The sequence below is a fragment of the Anopheles gambiae genome, chromosome 3 (genome assembly GCF_943734735.2).
Source record: "Anopheles gambiae chromosome 3, idAnoGambNW_F1_1, whole genome shotgun sequence".
Taxonomy (NCBI): Eukaryota; Metazoa; Arthropoda; class Insecta; order Diptera; family Culicidae; genus Anopheles; species Anopheles gambiae.
In genome coordinates this window covers 33642397-33663499 of record NC_064602.1, presented here as the reverse complement: position 1 = coordinate 33663499, position 21103 = coordinate 33642397, and the positions used below count along the sequence as shown (strand labels likewise).

Genomic DNA, 21103 nt, shown 5'->3' with positions numbered 1-21103 from the left:
TGCCAAGGTGGACATTTTCCCGGTGTTCCGGTGGGTGGCGTCAGTGAATGGAACTAACGGGAATTTTATGCTACTTTATGGCAGTTGCTAGGACGACCCAAAACCGGGCACGTGCAGCGATCCTGTTGGACCCGTCTCCGTGGCAACAATTGAAGAGCGGAGAAGATGTAGCAATTCCACTGGGTTGGAAAACTTGTCACAAAAGCGATCATTCGATAAAAATAGATTGTAATGTAGCTATCGTGTGATAAATTGGAGTTGGTGGGAGTTTAGTGCCATTTTTTCGGAAAATGTTTGTGCCGTAAGGAGTACAATTCTTGTTAAGATTTGTGAGTCAACCAGTCAATCTTTGTTTGTACAGAAATAGTTTTTGTTCACCTGATCGTACAAATGTGTATAAAATTCGGGAATTGCATGTCCAAAAAGCTATTAGAAATGAATTTGAAGCTTGGAAAGGTATTAATCCACCTTATGAAGAGAAGAAAGCGCGCAAACTCCAAGGCAACATTGTTACGGTGCCAGGACAAGGAGACCTGTGTCTGTCTCGTTTCCTGTTTCCTGTCGCTGACGGCAATGCCAATACATAAATCAAATCGTCTATCGATTTCTATGCTAAAGCACCAACCCACCCATTATGGTGTCTGTCAGGTGGTGGCCATGTTTGTAGCTTGGACCAAGCACAAATACCCACAGTGTGCGCACCGCGTGCAACCAAGGATTACATTGTCCGTGTGCTTGCCGGACGATAAGAAAACCTCTCCAGGCGACATTTCACTGTTTTCTTCCTCAATAGCCTGTGTACATTGCCGCTGAGGTATGAGTGAAAGTGCGCGCACATGGTACACATAAATTTGCACGCTGTTTTTCGCTGTTCTCATCGTTCAATCACTCTGTCCCTGGGGAGGTTGCTTTAGATCAATTCTCCGCGTGCGCGCACACCTAAGTCTATATCGGTTTCACGCCTTTAGCCACAGGTCTAACTTTTTGAAGCACTTGCGCACCCTTCCTGTGTTGACTCTTCTTCCCACCCACTCGAGCAGTGTCGGCCAAAACTCGAACCCGATCGGGAAAGCTGACCACGCATTACTTTCATGTTCAAGGTCCGGGGCAAAAGCGGGCCAGATCTGTGCGATCGTTGCATGCTCTGTTCCATGATTAATTCGATACATAGTCAAAGCGCTTGCGAACGTAGGACGACGATCTCGTCCGTCCCGAACATCCAACCATCGATCATCAGAGCTCAGAGATCAGAGAGCCAGCTGTCAATCTGAACCGATTGCGCCGATACGTCGCCTGACTTCGTTCGCTCTCTCTCTCTCTGTAAATAAATCCATCTGAACAACACTCCACTTGTTTCACCGCCTCGCAATATGATTCGTTCCACATTTTTTCCTCCTCCCAATAATGGGTGGAAATTGGACACCCAACTTCACGCTTCTTTAAGTCGCCCGATTTTCGCGTCACCTCCGCGACGGTCCGTTGATAGGTAATGGCCCGGAGGCTATTTTCAACACTTTCGGCTCATTTATCTACGCCCTTGATTTGGATTATGATTTTGTTTCGTTGCTCTTTGGTTGAAAGAAATCAAATCTGGACAAAAAATAAGTCAATTTCAAGGCTAAATCTTAGCCGGCTTACCGTGTATGGTGCGCGGGACGAGAGCGTTTAGGGCGCGTTGAACACAATTTGGGCACCAAAAAAACTGGAAAATAATCCATTAATAGTCACTCGTACGACTTATTAAGGTGCGACACAGTTTTGGAAGCCTAATTTCGGATGGCTTCTGTTACGCTTTGGACAGAGTTGGTTATCACATGGTGACAGCGAGTGGCATTGATTTTTCATCCCCGACTTAATTACGTGCATAGATGGATGACACTCTCTCCTCGCCCGACATTTGAAATGGAAACTTCCAAAAACACACACAAACACGGTAGCAGTAGAGCCTCACTTTTTGGAGTGTAAAAATCGGAAGGAATCTCCACCCATTTGGACTGTCTGTGCTGTCGCAGACGACAAACGGCCATGATTGATTATAGCCCGGATGATGGTGATGATGCGGACGTTGAAATGTGGAGCAGTTGGTCAGTGAATGGCCTCCGGAGGTGTACTCTCAAACGCTTCCAGTGTTTTTTGTTGTTGTTTTGTAGGCCTTTAATCCGAACGAAAGCAAATGGCGTTCGCGAGAGGAGATGTTAAGAGGGGCTTTAATTTATTATTCAAAGTGCGCTCCCCCCGGTGCGCTGTGGTCGAACGTCGAGGAAGTTCTCACGATGGACATATATCGGAGACCGGGATCGGTTCTCGGTAGCGAAACCGGATGGGACTGATAATTTAATTAGCGTTTCTCCAACAAACACACCACACCCGACGCTGGGAAGGAGTAGCCTTAACTTTGTAGGTTAGTTTCTGCTGTCTGCGCGTTTAAAGCCTAATAAACGGCAATGGGTTGTTTTCGGTTCAATTCGAACAAGACGACCTTGGCAAAGGTGTATCGAACTGACGGCCACTCCAAGTCCAAGGCGCTGATCGTTAGGCAGCAGCACGAGATTCTTCGCCCGAGGCGATGCGCAAAGAACAGTAACTCTTGGTCCATCATTATCGTCAAACCCTGTGCTGTGCAGTAAAAAACAGTGCAGTATTCCAGTATTCCATTAACGTTATTTCTCGCAGTTGAGCGTTAATCGAAAATGAAGTTTAATGAAGCGAAAGTCGTCGCGCGATCAAGCGGTGGAGCTGTGTTCGTTCCGCAGAACGAATGGAATAGCAAGCAATTGCCGCAATGATCGCCGCAGGGCATTAGAAACGACGCAAGGATTGTCCTCCTCGAAGACTCGAAGGTGGCACAAGTGACCCAATTCCAAGGGGAGAGAAGGAGAGAGAGCAAACTTAAAAAGTAATCGCCAAACTTATTGCGCGGTAACAAAACGCACTGTTGATCCACCGTGTGTGTTTGTGTTTTTCTTACCGTAAGCTCAACGGGACAAAAAGAGTGTCCACATTCCCTCTCCACGAACGTGCACTAATGATTCTCGAGTGACGGGAAGGAACGCAATTTTTATTACCATCACCGTTCGTCGCTGTTGTCGTCGTCGTTGGTGTTTCCCCCTGCAGGAGCGGATTTGACGTTGCAACCTTCATTCCTCCCGAACAAAAAACCCCAGGAAAACAATTACCAATCGTTCGATGGATGATTTAGTACCCCTGCACGAAAGAAAGTGAAGGTGGCGCAGTAGTAGTAAAGGTGAGTTTTCTATGAAAGGGTCATGCCTTTGGCTGCTAATTCAAAACAGCTTCCGCGTAGCATAGCAAGGTCCCTTTCGCTCCGCCGTGACTGCGGCGGCTACTGGTAGTGGAGTGGTCCTTTCACTTTTCCCCCCATTCCATTCCAATCAAGCACGCCGGAAACGAATTTGACTGACTAATAAAGAGAGCAATTGAGTGATTGACAGAATAATGAAAGAAAGAAGGTGCGCATTTGGTGCTGGCAGTGTGAGAGGTAGCAACGAACGCACAGTTTCCGTTCAATTTCAAGCTCAATATTGTTGGGATTGATTGGTTATTTTGTGCACTAAAAACTCAATTAGAAAATTCTGTTCATTTTCAGTTGTTGGCAAATTTCTTGTTTAAAATTGTCTTTAAATTTCAACTGACATAAAACATGCAACATCAACTGTCTCTTCCTAATGGTCAGCTACTGTCCTCGACTATCTTCGAAGTCGTGCTGTCATCGAACTGTAGACTTTATAAGCTGCATCCAGCCTCAGTTGCATCGGCAAAGTAGCGTCCAGTAGCGTCCCTGTCTACATGTTGTCATATTTACTTATTTATTTACCGGACAACCGACCACGCCAATACATCCCACTGGTACAACATGCAGGGTGGACATACGACACGGGAAACGATTATCCAGACAGGTGCTCCTGTGCACTGTACTTGCGGGGTTTTGTTGAAACATGGTAACCGTACACACACACACACACACCGTTTGCCATAAAATGTGTCATTCTGCCGAACGAAAGCGCGTGTTTCGCGAGGGCGGTGGCGCAGTGTTTGCGCGAAACATGCACGACCCCTGCCTTTAGTGTGTGTACTACGCATATTGACATCCAACATTGAGCACGTGGAATGGGTGGTGGTGAAAAGCGTTTTATTTATTTGACGCTATACATATTTTCAATTAAACAAACGCCCTCTCACAGACGCGCCGTGGCTTATGCCTTAGCCTTTGCTAGCGTCTGGTTGGGAGTCGAAGAGGAACGGTCTTGAGGGATTTATCAAATAAATTACCCTAACAACGGGCAACGACACTTAAATGCCGTACGATACGTGGACTTTTGCCAACTGTAGAGTCACAACAAATTGGTCTCATTTAAATGATCCCAAATGGTTTACTTTTAAAATAACATTCTCTAAGTTATTTTCAATATCCAATCGTTGGCCAATTAAATTGTACGTGAAGACGAATTAAAACAATCGCTTGGTGGGAATCGATCAAACCAACACGTTTGCGCCAATACTGTGCGTACATTGAACTTCCGTGCCATTTTCTCAAACCCAGTCTGCGAAGAAGTAGCTTGTTGTGGGCAATCGGGTAGGGCGTCATTAATTATAAGTTTAATTGAATCAAACACTGCAACATTGCAATGCAATGCGTGACCGGGCGTGCTTAGAATGCAATCAGGATGCACTTTAGTGGGGAAGAGGAGGGAGTAGAAATAGTTCAAGAGTCGTTGCACAATTATCGTCACGTTTTCTACAGTCCCCAGGAATCGGTCAACCGTTTTACACAAATTGACGATTTAAACGCAAACACACGAGATATAAGTTCTTAAAGCGGAACAGTGTCCAACAAACAAAGAGCTCGGACAGTGTGTGATGATTAATGTGAACGATTCTAATGGAATGTAGGAATGAGATACAGGTGTTGCTACTTCCAACACGCAACTCAAATGTTCATTTAATTTGTCAAATCCCAACCACTTGCCAATGGTTGTATCCTTCGTGATAAGACACAATCCTTCGTCTTCTTCCTGGAGGGCGCTCCATATCCTTTCACTTCCACACTTCGTTCTTGGGCGACATAATGGATAGTGCAGATTAGTGATGTTGTGCCGCGTGTGTGAGAGAGATGCCGCTGAGCTCAAAAACTAATATTTAGCATTGATACAGAGCAGCGTGTCATAATTCACAGCTTCTCGTTAACAGCCGAATGCAACGTGGGGTGGGCAAAGGATTGGAGCATAAATCGTGTTGCGGAGTAACAAGATCGCACGATAACCGGGCGTGCTGAGCGGAGCTCGCATAAACTAACGGGAAAACAGCGACAGCAGCCACCACCCGGCCCGAAAAGAGCAGTTCATAGACGAACGAGTGTGTGTGTATTTATGCTCACACATCATCGACCCTTGCGCAGGTACCGCGATGCTGTTTCCGAGAATCCTCCCGCAAACGTTAATAGTCCAATAGAGAGAGAGAAAAAAATAACGCATCCACCAAACAACAAAACACAACGGAGCCGGTACGCATCTCCTCTGGCCGGCTTGGGGCGGCGTGAATCTGTATTTTCCACCCGCCGGGAAACGGGCCGGGTGGCCCTATGGACCGGCACCGGCTAAACGTCTAAACGAAGTAAAATTTATGGGCCAAACTGCGGGTCGTCCATAAATCAACTCGAGCCGCAACCCCTACCTATCCAGCGGTCGGTCGACATGCTGCGGTTCTTGCGGGGCTGCGTTTGCAAACTTTTGCCGCCAAAGGGAAGAAGCCGTCTCCGATCGGTCTGCAGACACTATGGTTAGGCTTTTTTTTGTTGTTGGTGGCATTGGTGGACTTCGACCACTATTTGCGCAACGGTTAGAAACAATGTTTGGAACTTTTCTGTTGATGCGTTTCTGCGCTGTTTTTCCTATTATTTTGGCCTTCCAACACCGAGGTCGGCGGGGAGATCGTAATCGAGCATCAAGTGGGGGAGAATTTCTCTCTTATCACGAACGGTCAGGTCTGGGCGGGGGGAGCAGGCCAAACGCTAAAAGGTCTCCGCGTCTCCCTCGAAACGGGACAAGGCAAGTAAGGCCACACCAATTAGGCGCGTTTGCCGTAGAGTTAGTTTCATAGCTTCGTAGAATTGGCGACAGAGTCAAAACAGAGACAGAAGAGAAAAAACTCTCGTCATCTCTTCAGCCTTTAATCCTAAACCTTCGCCGGCCTAAACCGTACAGAGTAGGAAACGAAAAGTGCCGCAGGATAAAGAAAGGAACGAAATGATGAAGGGGCGACAGCAAAAAAAAAGTAAAAACAACAGTTATCTTCATTACAAATTCGCGAACATTACCACGGATGGGTGCCACACTCGGCCAAGCGTGCTTGTCCCGGAGGGTGAATTTTCACTTCCCCTTCAAGTGCAAATCAGGTGCAGTCTCGCTGCAACCACCAGCCGGTACTGTTTTATCTTGTGGAACCCTTACTTTTTATCGTTTTTTGTTTGCTGTAACGTAGATAGTGTAATCTTTCCATCTGTCAATGCTTAAGCACTGGACAGGTTGGTGAGGGTTGGAAAATTGGATGGTAGGTCAAGATCAATATTTTTGCACACTGCTTGTCCCGTTCCAGATGTTGCTTATCTCGTCTCGAGTCGTTGAGGGAAGTGTCTTTTCTTTAAAGTTCATATTAGGGTGAAGGTGTAAAGATTACAGATGTGTCCTCTACGAGCAATGGGACTAGAAAGTTGGTACATAGGAAACGGTATCTTAAAAAAGGTTTAAAATATCGCTTCTTATCGATCAATTATAGCACGATAGCTTATTTTTTATGGCAAAAATCAAGGTTAATGCAACAAGTTAAACTACACTTGAAATTTGATAGTAATTGAACCATCTAAACCATATCAAAAAGTAAAAATTTGATGTTTTACGTTGCGTATTTCAATCAAGGAGCTGCAGTTTTGTAAAATAAGTAATCAAAAGATGCCATAAAAAGATATGTATAAACCTTGCCAGCAATCATCTCTTTGGGTTAAACGTGACATTAAATGCAATGTCTTCACAATGTCCTAAATAGACAATTACTTGCAAAATACATTTCCTAATTATTCTATGCATCGATTGCAATTAAATCCCTTGTACGACGCATACATTATGAAAAGCCTTTGAATTGTTACACAAATGCATAATTTAAATCACAGTTTTATATGAAAATATTCCTGTAGCTCTATGAACTCCGCAAAGCTGTTAATTAAATTGAAACAAACAACAGTTGCCCATTTCTCTCCGCTCTTCCTCATTATTCATTACGTACACTTTATCGATGTAATTGATTTCAAGCATAATACCCAACACCCCACTCCTCACCCTGCACATCGAACGCACGGTTCTCTCTGCTGACCGTGTCTGTCGATCCATCCATCACACAGACACACCATCGGCGACCCAAAATCCAGCATTATTTATGAATCATGGCCATGAATACGTTTCTATTTTTAATGTGCAGCATCACTTATTTGCTCGTCACCGTCGTTGCCGTAGTCGCATATTCCAACTCGATGCTGCCCCATCAAATGGACCGACGACACCAACCACCTCCCCCCAGGAACTCCCGGGGTGTTTCGCTCCGCGTTTCTCTTCCAAAACAAACCACCGGCGATCTTCCGCGTCTTGGTGTACACCGTGGTAGTACCGTGGTGGTGCTCTAATCTTTACTTGTTTGTTCATTCATGCTCTTTTCCACGATCTATCGCACATCGTTCACCTCGATGCTGCGGGTTGGTCGTTTTTTATTCCCATTTTCTTCTCGTTTTTTTTTTGTTGTTGTAGCTGCTCCAACCCGGGTCGTAGTCGTTGTTCCCGGTGTGATCTGCGGTGCTGTTTTCCATCCGCACGCCGGCTTTGATTGACAGCTTTGGCTCCGCGGATTGGTGTCAAATGTATGCGCGCCCCGCCGCACGATGCCGCACGATCTTGAGCCGCCTGCGCGTTTGTTTGCCCTTATACCCGGGGCGGCAGCTATCAGTATGGCCGTGATCGTCAAGAAACTGGACGGTCGGACGGACGGACTCTTTACGTTTGCTTCGCGCCTCCAAAGGGGGAGACGCAGAGCGCAGCACATACCCGGGGGACGGATGGGAATGCAAAAACAAATTTCACTTTTCGCACATTGTACGACGGGGGCTGACCTGTGTTGTCGACGAACAGTTTTGTCGTTTATCTTCGGGTCTCTATGCCTCTATGCTATGAGAACGTGTGCGCGGTCCGGTGGGGTTGTGGCAACATCCTCTTCCGGATCCATTAACAAGTGCCCTGAAGCTATTCATTCCAGTGTGCGGGTGAGGGTCGAGTTTTTTTTTGGGAAAGTAATGCGTGATCGCGTAGAAAAAGAGAGCTCGAAGACACCACGCACAATATGGCAAGGGATCACCAATGGTTTCTTCTTAAAACTAGGCCTCCATCTGAGGTGGAGCGTCAAAAAGCGGATGTAATGTAATCGCGATCTAGGCGATTTTTGTTCTAATGCAATGAACGCCTCACGGCGAGTGATGACGGGGTCAAAAATAAACCTCTCGCGAAGAAGAAATGGAATTTCCAACAAATCACCACGAGAGAGGGTCCGTTATCATTTAAACTAAAACGCAACTCCATGTTTTTCCCTGCTGAGAATGGCGGCTAGTCCCACCACAACCAAAAGGAATCACATCGTAAATATTCGCCCGTCATTTCAAACCCGAAATTTTGCACATTAATGCGATCAGTTCCTGCGTCTGTTCCTTCGAATCGATTGCACGATTGTGCTGCGGGAGGAGCTTTTGTTTTTTCTAGCCCATTGGAAAATGGATGTTTTTGTTTATACGAAATTGTGTGCCATTTCTGCTCTTCACCAGAGCAGAGTTGTTGTGTTGTGGTTGAGATGAGGTTTTTGGTAGATTTTTTTATTCTTGCACATTTGAAAACCCTCCACGAAAGTCTCCATTTGTGAGCAGCACACTTTTTGTGTTAGTTTATTCAGGCAGAAAATCAGATGAGGTTCCGGTTTGATGTAGAGCAGACCGGGGGTGTTTTTTCTCCTTTTCATTTCTCTAATATCTATCAAAAAAGCAACAGTTCACCAGACCAACCGTGCAATTGCTATTTCTTGGAGCACGCCAAGGAGCTCGTGATCTAAACACAATACGATATGATTGTGAGTGCTTCTGAACCATTTTTATGGCACGTTTGGAGCAATGTTTCCTCCCGCTCAGAATGCGGACTCAGGAAGCAGTATTCAATTTCTTTAAGGCACCATTGAATTGGTCGTGATCAAAGCGAGTGTGTGGCGCAACGTAGCTTTTTTGCCATAGCCATTTGAAAGCAACAATTTGCATTTAGATTGCATAGTTTGCAGATAGTTCTACCTTTTTAAGGCTTGATACATGGAGTAGAGGATATCCGGCATTGGGAGACTTCAAGCACTCGATAAGGAAGGTATGCTTCGTCTTGGAGTAACGTGTTGAATCTGTTCCTCGTACGCTTTTGATAATGAAAACTTGTTCCCATTTTGTGTCAACTTCTTTAATGCCATGAACGCCTGTTGACGGATGTTGAAAATTATTCACATGATCTGTGGACGACTTCACAGAAAATTCGAAAAATCCTTCCAATCCCGTCTCAATTCCCTCTCAACCATCACTCATTACGGTGGTTGTAATAATTTGTCTGCAACAACCCGGCAAAAAAAAACAAAACAAAAGCATCAGCTCAAGAGCAAACAGTTTGGAAATTCTGAAAACGTGCGGATAATTACGATCTCTGGCCACGGGCGAAACAGACCTCAGAAAAACACCGGATGTGCGGCCTGCGAGTCTATGGGCAGAGACGCGGGCAGACAATCTGTGAAAACAGATCGTTCATCGTGCGTTTGCATGTGTACCAGGAGCATCGGGGTCGAAAACGAAAACGAAAAACCACACACACACACATACACACCCCTTTGCCGAACTCACTGACTTCATGACCCATTTCCCACCGGAGCGATTACAACGGAGCGAATAACGTGTGTCTTGTGGGTTCCTTCCCTTTCCCCGCGTGGTTGTGCGTCCGTTTACGTCCGTCTGCTTTGCTCAGTGTCAGTCGAATACGCATACGGCCACTGAATGACAAACTGTCTCGATGTGAGACACAGCAAAAGGGTTGCAACAGATCTTGGTTCATCTTTTTTTTTTTTGGGGTAATTCTGGGAACTGCGAATTCCCTTCCCGGTTGATGTATTCCAGCAAATTATGAAGGAATCTTCAACAGGGCCGAAAATAGCAATTTGTGAGGTATTTGTGTGGTGTATCTCTTTATCATCGCATGCGATTGGACGGGTTGCCATGTCGCAATGTTTCGCAAAACGTATCGTTATCGTACTGTGAGAATGGTGAAAATTGGTATATTTGGAACTTATAGGGCCTGTTGTACATGTTACAGAAGAAATTATTTCTGCTAGACATGCGATGAAGTGAAATCCACTTTTAGAATGTACAGAAGTAAACAATTCGGCGGACTTGTTTAATCGTTGTTATGATGGTCGTTTTTAGCTTACATTTATACGCAATGTAATGAAATTAAATAATCATAAAAAAGATTGAACTTAATTTAATTTCTATGGACATGTCCATCCACTACTCAAAAACCATCAATAACATAGGATAACACGAATATTATAGAGCTCAGCAAATGTTCTTCAAGCGTATATGCTTACCCTCTGCAGTTCCGCATACAGCCAAATGCATGAAAAACGGAGCAAAATTTTAAATTAAAGTGGCCCACACTAGACAACGCAGAACACGTCATAAGCTTTAATTAAATTCTTCACACACGACGAACGTTGCGCCGTGTTTGCGAACTCAATTTAAGTTTTTACCATGTGCAAACTTTTCTGAAACGACATACACACACACGCACATTGTCGTTGGCTAGAAATTAAACGTTCCATTCCTGGTGGTGCAAAGTTTAACCCTCCCAGCAATAGTCCCCTTAGCAAGCGGTCGGTTCTGTGAAGCAAAAAGAGAAGCTGGCAAAATATCACGAGTCATTTTCTATTAATCAACGGGTACGGGTGGATTTTTGGGGTGGCAATATTTGCTATTTTCTGCTGTTCTTTTTTTCTGAGTGTATAGTCGCTGGATAAACTTCCCAGAGTGAAAATGTTCCCTAATAGTTATTATCCTTTTGCTTTTTTGCCCCGAACTTTAATATCAATCGGATCCGGTCTTGCAGGTTTTTGATTCCGCCATAAAAACAGCGATGAAAAGCAACTTCATCAGCATCGCGCGAAAACAAACATCAATTCAATCGGGCCAAAATTGAATGATAAGTCGAACAGCTTAGAGAGCGAACACACCGCGCCACAGCCAACCAAAACGACATCTGTCCAATTTTGCGCTCCCCAAGTGACAAGCAGATCGTTCCGCTTACCGGGCTGAAGAATGCGCTCACAGGGGAAGAAATCGCATCGCATCAGTTTTACAGCTGCTCTACTGTGCGGAGTGATTAGTAATCTTATTAATTGTGGCCGCGAGCTGCTGATTTCTCTTCACCCGGGTTGTTCCCCTTTTACATGCAAATTAGACCGCAACGATTCGCGAAAGAAAGCTGAGCGAAGGAAGAGCGGCAATAGATTAGCACATTTTTGTGTGCTGTATGCTTTGTATGGCCTGCTTTTTTCGGGTTGGAAGCCGGTGGAACCAGGTGCTAATTGAAGATCGCACCGACGTGAAAACAAGCTTGTACCATTCATTCTGACCATCCGTTCGGTCTATCCACGTGTGGGGTAGGTCTGGTCTTGGGGTTGTTTGAAACAGCGTGAACCATTATCGTATCATCATCGTTGATTTATGTGTTTTCTCAAAACGGTTTTACCATAAATGGGAAACAAAAGAGGAAGCATCCAATTGTGATTTGTCTTTCTAAAATTGTTTCTAAAATGGTTGAAAACGCTTCCCTGACGAGCTGTTACGGAAGTAATGTATACGCCTTAATTTAGGCAATGTTCTGATACAACTTCTTGCTAATATCTTCAACTCTAAGCACGTGCAATCCACTTTCAAATGTCCACATTAACATTAACAAATGCCGCCTTTCTCGCTTCGTGCATAACTTCCAAACCTCCGATTAGCGAAAAAGAAAGGAGGAGTTGTTCCCCCCTAGGGATGTCCGTGTCAAAGATTTCACGTCAAAGATTTCTCCCTCGCTTGATTCTTTCTAACCCACCTTAACCTAAATTTATTACATGTGATTTCGGGTTTGGGGGGTTGGCTTCCATTCCATACAAAACAGAGATATGTATGTGATAATCGCAAACCCATTCACATCGGTAACATAACTCCCAGATCGATAAGCGCCCCGATCCTGAACGATCGTTAACAGCGAAAAGGGAAAGCATCCACATAAAACCGCCCAACACGAGAAAAAAGGGAACAGTAATAAAAGCAGCACACAATGAGATAAAGCGGCAGCTCCACTTTGCGGGCAAAACTCCCCAAAAAGCAATCCCCGTTCCAAAACAATGGCATGATTGATTGTGGTACGCTGCTAAACTCTCCGAGCGATCTGCACATGCGATAAACTCTCTGGTACGACCACTCTTTTTTGTGCCTTTTCTTTTCTTGAAGAAGGTGGACGCCGTTTTGGTTTGAGGTTTGAAAATCGCTCAAAAGTCACCTTCTAGAAGCACCGAAATAGCGGAGGGGTAGGGTAAACATAATCAGCATAACAAACCAGCAGCGTGCCTAAACATTGCGGGCCGACTGTTGATTCGAATGTGAACGTGAGATGCATTCTTGAAGTCTTTGCCGAGCAGTACAAACCTCAACCAAGGTGTGGCTCAATTCGGGTGAAGGGAATTCGTTTTATTGTCACATTATCGTTTGCGTCATAAATTCAGTGTGTGCACCTTTCGCTGCTGTTGCTGCTGCTGTTATGGGGATTACTTTTTATTGCATATAAAGCGCACAATACCTTGGCACAATAAACTGTGCGAGACTTATTTGGCGTTTGGAGATACATCGTTGGTGCTTTTGATTGTGAAAGCACATTAAATCTGAATCGTACACCATGGGGCAATTAGACAAATTAACCTCCGATTAGAGGCATTTAAAGTGATTTGAAACAGAGGGAGCATGGTGTAGGCAAAGTTATCGATCTAGAAACTACCCTCGAAATCGTATTAAGCTCCAATCAAAGATGAATTTGATAAACCGAAGATTTCCTTTCAAACCAGTACGCCCTCCATCAGGCTCATAAATTCATCCCAGTTTGATGCATAATTGAAAATTAATTACACACATTTTTTCTACCATCCAACAAGAGATACACCTACCTCCACTGCCCACAACCGATACCCCTCTTATGATAATCTTTGTGTCCACTTAATCCCGATGCATCTGGAAAACGCTTTAATTCGCGGTAATGAAGTTGCTCAATTAACAATTATAACTATGTTAATTCTGATGCATAATGATCGCAAATTCTCCGCCACTGCCGCCGCCACCGGTCGCAACGAATCGCAAATACCCGTATCGCACACCACTATCAACCATCCTCCGGTTCCTCTGTCGGATGCTCCTTGCAGCAAGCGGGCCAGTTACTTGCCCACGTCGGGATGAATATTGCTCTTCCATTTTATGCGTAAATACTTCCGGCATCCCACCGACCACGGCAGCACATTTGTACCGACTACTAGAGCGGTACAAATGATCGATTTAATCCGTAAAAACATTCTCCCTCTCTCCCGTTCGCTTTGAGGTTTTGCAGTGGAGGAAAAAAACAGTGAAAGGTGATGAATAAATCATGATTAAATAATTGACTCCCAGCTCACCCAGATAGTACGCCAGCGAACGCATTCGAGTTCTGTGCACAGATACGCACACAACGAATAAAACCCCCTTTTATGTGGGATGTTTGCACTACAAAATACGACTCCGAGCAGAAGAAAGTAACTCTTTTCCTCACACCGTAATGTTCTTCCATTGCCTCCTCGTTTAGCGGACCAACGGCTTTGAGATTGTATTAATTTTCTAAAGTTATAATTACTCCCAGTGCTCGTGTGGTCCTTTGGCTTTTTTTTGCAAGGGGGGAAGATAAACGACCACTACCATCCGGTACGGATATCGTTAGCTAACAGCTGAATGATGCTGCTCATAATTACGAGTGCAATGGGCGATACAAAAAAACGCCGATGTTCCGCATTGCACCGGCGTCTGCGAGCGTGCCAGCAAACTGCCAAGTGCTGCAGTATACCCTGGCCACTGTCTGGGATGAAAGGCAGCTTTTGCTGGCAGCTCTCCACTCCATCCAAGGAAGGATATAATCTATTTTCAAAGCGTTTTAGCGCAGATCAGGAAGTACTTCTGCGTGGCTACATGTTGCTGATGTGCTGGATATTAAAATTCATGCAAAAATGGTCAAGAAATATCAATTTAAAGACATTTTTTTCATGCAAAAAGACTGATGGACTTAAAATAGAATAATCCTTTAAATGTGATGAAAGCATCCCAACACATCGGCATCGCACATAAAGCTCAATATTCCAAATCCCACACAAAAACACGGTGGTACGGTGTTTTAATCTGCACATCAGCAAATTCTTCCTCCCCGCGCTGCAGAATAATTCAATTATGTCCGGTTGCCACACGCGCCCTGCAAATCCGGATGCGAGTACTCGAAGTTGACATAAATCCACCACACTCGATCGGGGAAAAGCATTGGTGGGAAAAATCAAGCAAGCGTATGAACGTGTTATCGACGAGGATTCATTGTGACGACGACCACACACAAACGGACAAACGGCCCCACGAATTGTCTCTGTTCATTTATTCATACCAAAGTGGGTACGAAATGGTCAAACTCTGTGTGTGTATGTTGACACCATCCTACAACCTCCACAGCCGGCGGTGGTGGTGGACAAATAAACTTTCCAGCATCGTTGCTGATCGAATTAACCACTGCAGCTGCAGCGAGCAGCGGAGGAAGAAGGAAGCGTGATTTGTGACCAGGAGAGAGAGCGCTCGAGTTCTCGATATTTATCCAGTGCAGTGCGCGCTGCTGTACCAATTTGTCAATATTGTTTGCCAGTTTTGGATGTCAGCTGAAGCATCGGAAAATGTCAACCATTTTCCAACGAAACAGCAAACGAAAGAAGGGGAAAAATAACGCTACTACCCCGATGTATGCATTCAACTTTCTTGTTGACATCGTGCGAGAACTGCATCCAATTTTCAACACGATTTGTATATACTCCTTTCATCCTCTCCGGGTGGTCTCTGGATGCCAAAAACGAATGCCAATGTTTGAACATCATCAGGCACATATTTATAATCCATTCGTTTTGCGGGGACAGCTCTTGACAGGTTTTACCGCCAAAACTCGCCCGGTGGGATGCGGAATCGTTGAAGGATGTTGAGGTTGATGAATAAGTTGCTAACTTCCGATAATAATGGGAAACTAAGTTATTGGGCTCTATTTTCACATTGAATGAATATTGAGATAGAAAACAATATCATGATCAGTCAATGTTGAAAATGTAAATATAAAATCATGTTCAGAAACGTTAAGACAAACTTCTCACTGCCAACAATCAACGATTTCATTAAACAAACCCAACAGTCTATGCTGGCAGAAAAACAACACTAGAGCTACCAGCTGGAACGACTAACTAAATAGGCAGAAATAACAGACATTCGATGGAACATAATCAAAAACTCGTACACACTCGTCCCGACCCCCAGACTGCTGCGCGTTCATGTTCAACAAGAGATTCGGGACGATCTCGTGCTCGTCATCCTCATCATCGTCGTCGTCGTCGTTGGCAACGATCCAGTTTCGTTCCGTCGTCAAAATCCGGCTTTAATGGTCGTCGTCGTCGTTGTGTGTCGTCGTGTCGGTTCCGGCCAAAGACAAATCAAATTATACGACCACGGAGGACGAAGAAATCATTGGGTAAATGGGAATGGGAGAGTGAGAGGTAACCTCCCGCAAACCTTGTTCGATAGGGCGGGTGGAGAATGATTTTACTATTTCACCTCCCATCAGCCTCCCCCATCGAAACAGGACGGGATTGGAGGAACAGGGTTTGTCGGATTAAGTTTGCAGATTGCTCGGAAATTCTTTCTCCACCCGCGCGAGCAACATGCTGCGAGGATACCGTTGTCTCGAGTGGTCGATGTCGGACGGATTTTGGGGAGGTTGTCGGAGCAAATTTATAAACTCTTCCTATGAAGAACCTACGAGGGATCGGGTAGAGAGGTTGACATGGGATCTCGACGGTCTCCTAGTGGAGGTATACTGCTCCGCTTGTCGTCACGTACCCTGGGTGTATCGGGAGAATCGCGGACATATTTATTAGGCGAGAAATGTGTTTGTCCGTTTTGTGTTGCTGTTGCTGGACCACTGATTTTAGCTGCCAACGCTTTCTCCCCCCGTCTCCCCGCATGGACCCTTCCGATGAGGGCTGATTTATTTTGCTGTTTATTCTTTTTGTTTCCTTTCCTTGGACTACGATCACTAGACGCGAGGTGGGCACGATTTGGTTCGAATTTCTTCCCGTTGCTGGTCTGCTGGTTTGACCCCTGGTTGGTGGTGGTGGTGGTTTGTGTTTGCTTACCGACAACTCCCCCGTAGTAACATCCGAAAAATCTGGCCGTGTAAAACTCGTGACCTACCACTCAGAGGAAAGAGCACGGAACACAAGCGTACGAGGTGTACAAGAGATCTTAACCTTTCGCAACATTCGCCGTTCAGTGTGTCCATGCTTCGCCCGGATCCGTGTACTCCGTGTGTTCCGAGGTGAGAAATATTTTATGCTCCCGGCATGCCGATGTTGGCTGATTTATTTCCCCGGGTGTGTATGTGTGTGCGGGTGCGATCGAGGCGAGTGTCATTGAACTAACGAGGATTCACCACTTCGCCAAGCAGCGACCAGTCCAATGTGTGTGTTTTTAATGCCGCCTGTAACGTTTCAAGGCTACGGCGGCTGGTACAGCTCGATCGAAGGCCGGCGCCCCGGCGATACCGATCGATACGAGACGCACAGCTCTACTCCTTCGGTTTCCCGGGCAGGGCTGACCAAGCGCTCCCGACATGTGGTTTCGTAATTTTCACTTTCTCACGCAATTTCTCACCACCGGCGGAGCGGTGGTGGAGGCAACGAGATTTATCGCATAATTTGATTTAAATTACACTTCCCAATACCAAATGGTACCAAGCCGCCGCTTCGCCAGGCTGCCGATAGACCTGCTCCCTTGTGCATGGACACTGTAACTGGTCACGATGTGCAACCAGACCTGGGGACTGGTTCGATAGACTTCGATAGCTGACTCTCTCTCTCTCTTGCTCTCTCTCTCGCTGCCAATTACGATGGCCGCAAGCGTTTTGATTAGCATCCCTCAGCTCAGGTTGCATTCGGTACGGACTGCCAACCCTCCCAAACACCTTCACTTCGTACTTTTTATCGGTGCAAATTCGCTTTCTGCAAGCGGCGGAGAGTGAGCGAGAAGTCAGGGAAAACGGAAGCTAGATACACCCGAGCAGCAACACAAGCAACAGCACCACCACCACCAGCAGTAGCAAATCTGGCCAGCGGGCAATAAAACTTCCATACACCGTCCACCTCATTCCCAGCCGCCTGTCGGTGGTGCAATAAGCAACTCAACAGCGATCGACACCGGCGACAAAAAGGCTGTGCGCCCGGGTTTAATTAAAAGGCAGCACGACATGCAAAAGGCCGACAAGCAAACGGCTGGAGACCCGGTGTGATTTCTTAGCTCCTTAGCAGGCTTTCCAAGCAAACAGCGTCTGATGCAGCTTTTACGATTGGAGTTGGAGTAGAGCGCGTCTTACAACAGGTTAGCGAAATCGATGGCTCCATTGGGGTACATACCACCACCAGTGGCAAATCCCCGCTTTAGCACTGCCTCTGTGGCGGGCATCGAGCGTTGAGCAATAATTCATGTCACCTTTTTAATGCATCAAACAGCGACATTGTTGAAGAAAATTGGTTAATGAAGGGGAAAATAAAAATAAACATGGGCGCGTCTGGGCAGGGTCGATTGGAGGATGCCACAGACGGCGCTATCTCGCTTATTACTATTCATGTATGCACTCTGTGCATCAATCTGAGCGTGTAGTTCTTCTAATGGAATGATTTATGTCATCGCATGTTAATATGATATCCAATCAAATTGCCTAATTCTCCTCCTACGGGAGTTGGTGTTTGTGTGTGTGTTGCCATGAATAACACAAACCTGCTACAAAGGATACAGCCAATCTGCAATCTAAGAGCGCCTCATCGTCTCGAGAGCTGCTTCAGGTTATTATTGAACATCGTCGTTACCTGGGTGGAGTGAAAGTGTCATCGATTGAATATTGATAAGTACTTCGATTTCCCTCCATAATTGATAACTCCTCGGGCTGCAGATTGCTGGTCTACCGGCAAGTCCACTGTAGTTATCGTAGACATCAGTGCACAATTTGCCATTAGACACTAGGAACTGGGACCTCGGGAGCATTCCGACCGTGGGAGATGATGTCAGGAGTGATAAATTGGAGATTGATTTCCATTTCAACGGGCAACGATTGAGTCTTCGTTCCCCTTTCACTCTGGTTAGCCTTGGGACGTTTTCAGCACCTACTGCTGCTTTAGCCATTAAGCCCCAGTTCGGTACTATAGCAAGCGTTCTGAGTGGTTCCGGGATGGAGATGGATTAGATAAAATAACCCATGTGCCTCGGTAATTATCGACCATGAGAGCACGTTGAATGCAGTTCAAGATAGTCTCAGTAGTTTCACTTGTGCTTGTGTGTTCCGGTGTGAGATGGGCAATGATAGTTAATATGAAACCCATTGCCGGCGTCCTTGCAGCTGATCAAGGATAATGCTTCATTCTGATGGATACACACAACTACAGATTGAATTATAACACTATAAAACCACTTCTTTATAGTAAAGGATTGTGGTGAATGAGGTTTAATTATTAGCATTGAACACAATCCAGAACAACGCAAGTTGAAATGACACTCGTGTGAAGAATATTTGAAAAGCGATAAGAGTTTCAAAATCGATAAACTCTTTATCATTCGTCTACTTACTCTCATAGAGAAGATTTTAACTTTTTTCCCTGCTCCATAGCATGCCCAATTTTGCGATTAAATTAATAATTGCGAAAGTTCTGTATGCACAGCTCGACGATTCTAACATGAAGATACGCAAACGTACGAGATGACTCTGTTCAAGCCTTAATGTTTTGTCGAATAGTCACTGATAACGAACAACTTTTCCAGGCAAGTTGGAAAGGACGAAAGACACACACTACACTCTCTTTTAGTCATTAATTTTGCATACTCTACATTCAACAGTACAACAAGTTTTGCGTTGCGATGAATGTTTGGAGGTAAGGTAAGTACATATTTCCTGGAAAAATATCTAAGCATTGCTGCCTCTCTCTCCAAAGAATGCGAATGGTTCGATATAAAGTCGTTCTTTGTTCACCTACACTATGCTTGCGCTACCAGAAAGCCTCGGCCAAGGAGTTGTTTCAAATGAAGATATACACACATTTGAAATATTCAGTGCAAAGCCTAAAAGCATTGCGTGCATTGAAAGGTGATAACGGGCGAAGGGCGCTTCCACAGAAAGTATGTGCAATTTCAATTGATTTTAACTGTAACCAACACCGATCGTTGATGCCGAAAGCCTGTAAACCCGCTGGATGATACGCTTACTTTCTCTACCCAATCCGGGAAATTAGTGTGGATGATTGTTTGTTGTGGTCAATCAAAGCGAAGATGCTTTCTAATAGACACCATCGCCCACCGTCTCATCCGCCCGTCCTGTTTGGATTGCTTTCATGCTTCCGTTCATGTCCATCACGCTTGGTTTAAGCTGTGCAGGCCAAACGATCGGCAGAAGCTGCATGCAGAGTGCAAACGTCGGAATGCATTTAAAGTCCCACGTCATACCGTCAAGCATTCCTGCAAAGGGCAGAGGCGGCAGCAAACCCGTTCCGTCTAGACATTCGTCATCTTTTGGAGAACGGCGGCGTTTGCGGTTTTGGGGGATGATGCTCATGATGAGCAACCAACAACAAAGGCATCCTGCTTCCTCAGGGATGCTCAGCAAATTGCAGCAAAACCAGTGGCACACTGGAGTCGACATTGATGAATGCACATGCACGGAAAGGAGTGGGATTGAAGCAGTTGGAACCCACATAAAACCCCGTAGCCCGAGCCCGGTTCAAAGGCTCACTTGCTTCCTGTGGCGGAAGTAATTTAATCCTTCGCTTCCGCTTCCATCTCACCGGTCTCGGTATCTCAACGCTGCACCCCGAGACAGAGATGTTGGTGGTAAATATTGGTTGTGAAAATGGAATCGAAGCCACTAACCTAGTGGCACAATGCTATCTGTGCTGGAGTACGCCCTCAAGTAAGACTCAAGGGGCTTACGCTTCTCCAAAGGCTTCCTCTGGGCGTGTAGGCATGTGTGTATATGTGTGTGGGCACAACGCCTTCATATTGGTTCGTATAATTAACATAATGAAATGAAATGTTAGTCGGTTTGATTGATGTGCCGTGCGTCATTGATGCATCGATGTCTAACGGGACCGAACGTACGCCTTGAGGATGTGGGCACCAAGGTACTTCACCCGAGCCGTCAATGGTGATGATGATGATGATGCCGTTGACGTTGGAATTTAGTTCCGGGCTGGGGCGGTGTGTATTTGTTTGGAATTTGATGGTTAGATTATATACCCCATGTTCGGTGGTTTGCACTTACCGTAGAACCAGCATTTTGCTTCACCAAAGCGTGGCCTCAAGTACGTATCGTTGCTGTCCGGCAGGTTGTCCAGAATCGCCGCCACGCCGGCAAAGACCAGCGGGCCACCCCACGCGTACACCTCGTAGATGCGCAGCCGACAGATTTCCTGGCTTTTCTCCAGCGACGTTGGCCGTAGATCACTGTGTGGAGGAGAAGAAGAAGCGAGGGGGGAAATATTATAAATACCAGACTATAACCACTGACCACTAGCACTATCCCTGACGCATACACACACTCTGTCTATTGCCAGATTTCTGTATCATTGCCAGGCATACACACACACT

The 21103-nt window shown here is 45.6% G+C and overlaps 1 protein-coding gene across 7 annotated transcripts in view; it reads right to left on the bottom strand.

Annotated features, from left to right (window-relative positions):
* LOC1269252 (probable G-protein coupled receptor Mth-like 1) overlaps window positions 1-21103 on the bottom strand; it is a 160335-nt gene that overhangs the window by 12199 nt on the left and 127033 nt on the right. For all 7 annotated transcript variants that reach the window (XM_061655180.1, XM_061655183.1, XM_061655181.1 and 4 more), the window contains exon 5: window positions 20778-20959. In XM_061655180.1, the coding sequence (XP_061511164.1) occupies window positions 20778-20959 (182 nt within the window). The remainder of the gene's footprint in view (window positions 1-20777; window positions 20960-21103) is intronic.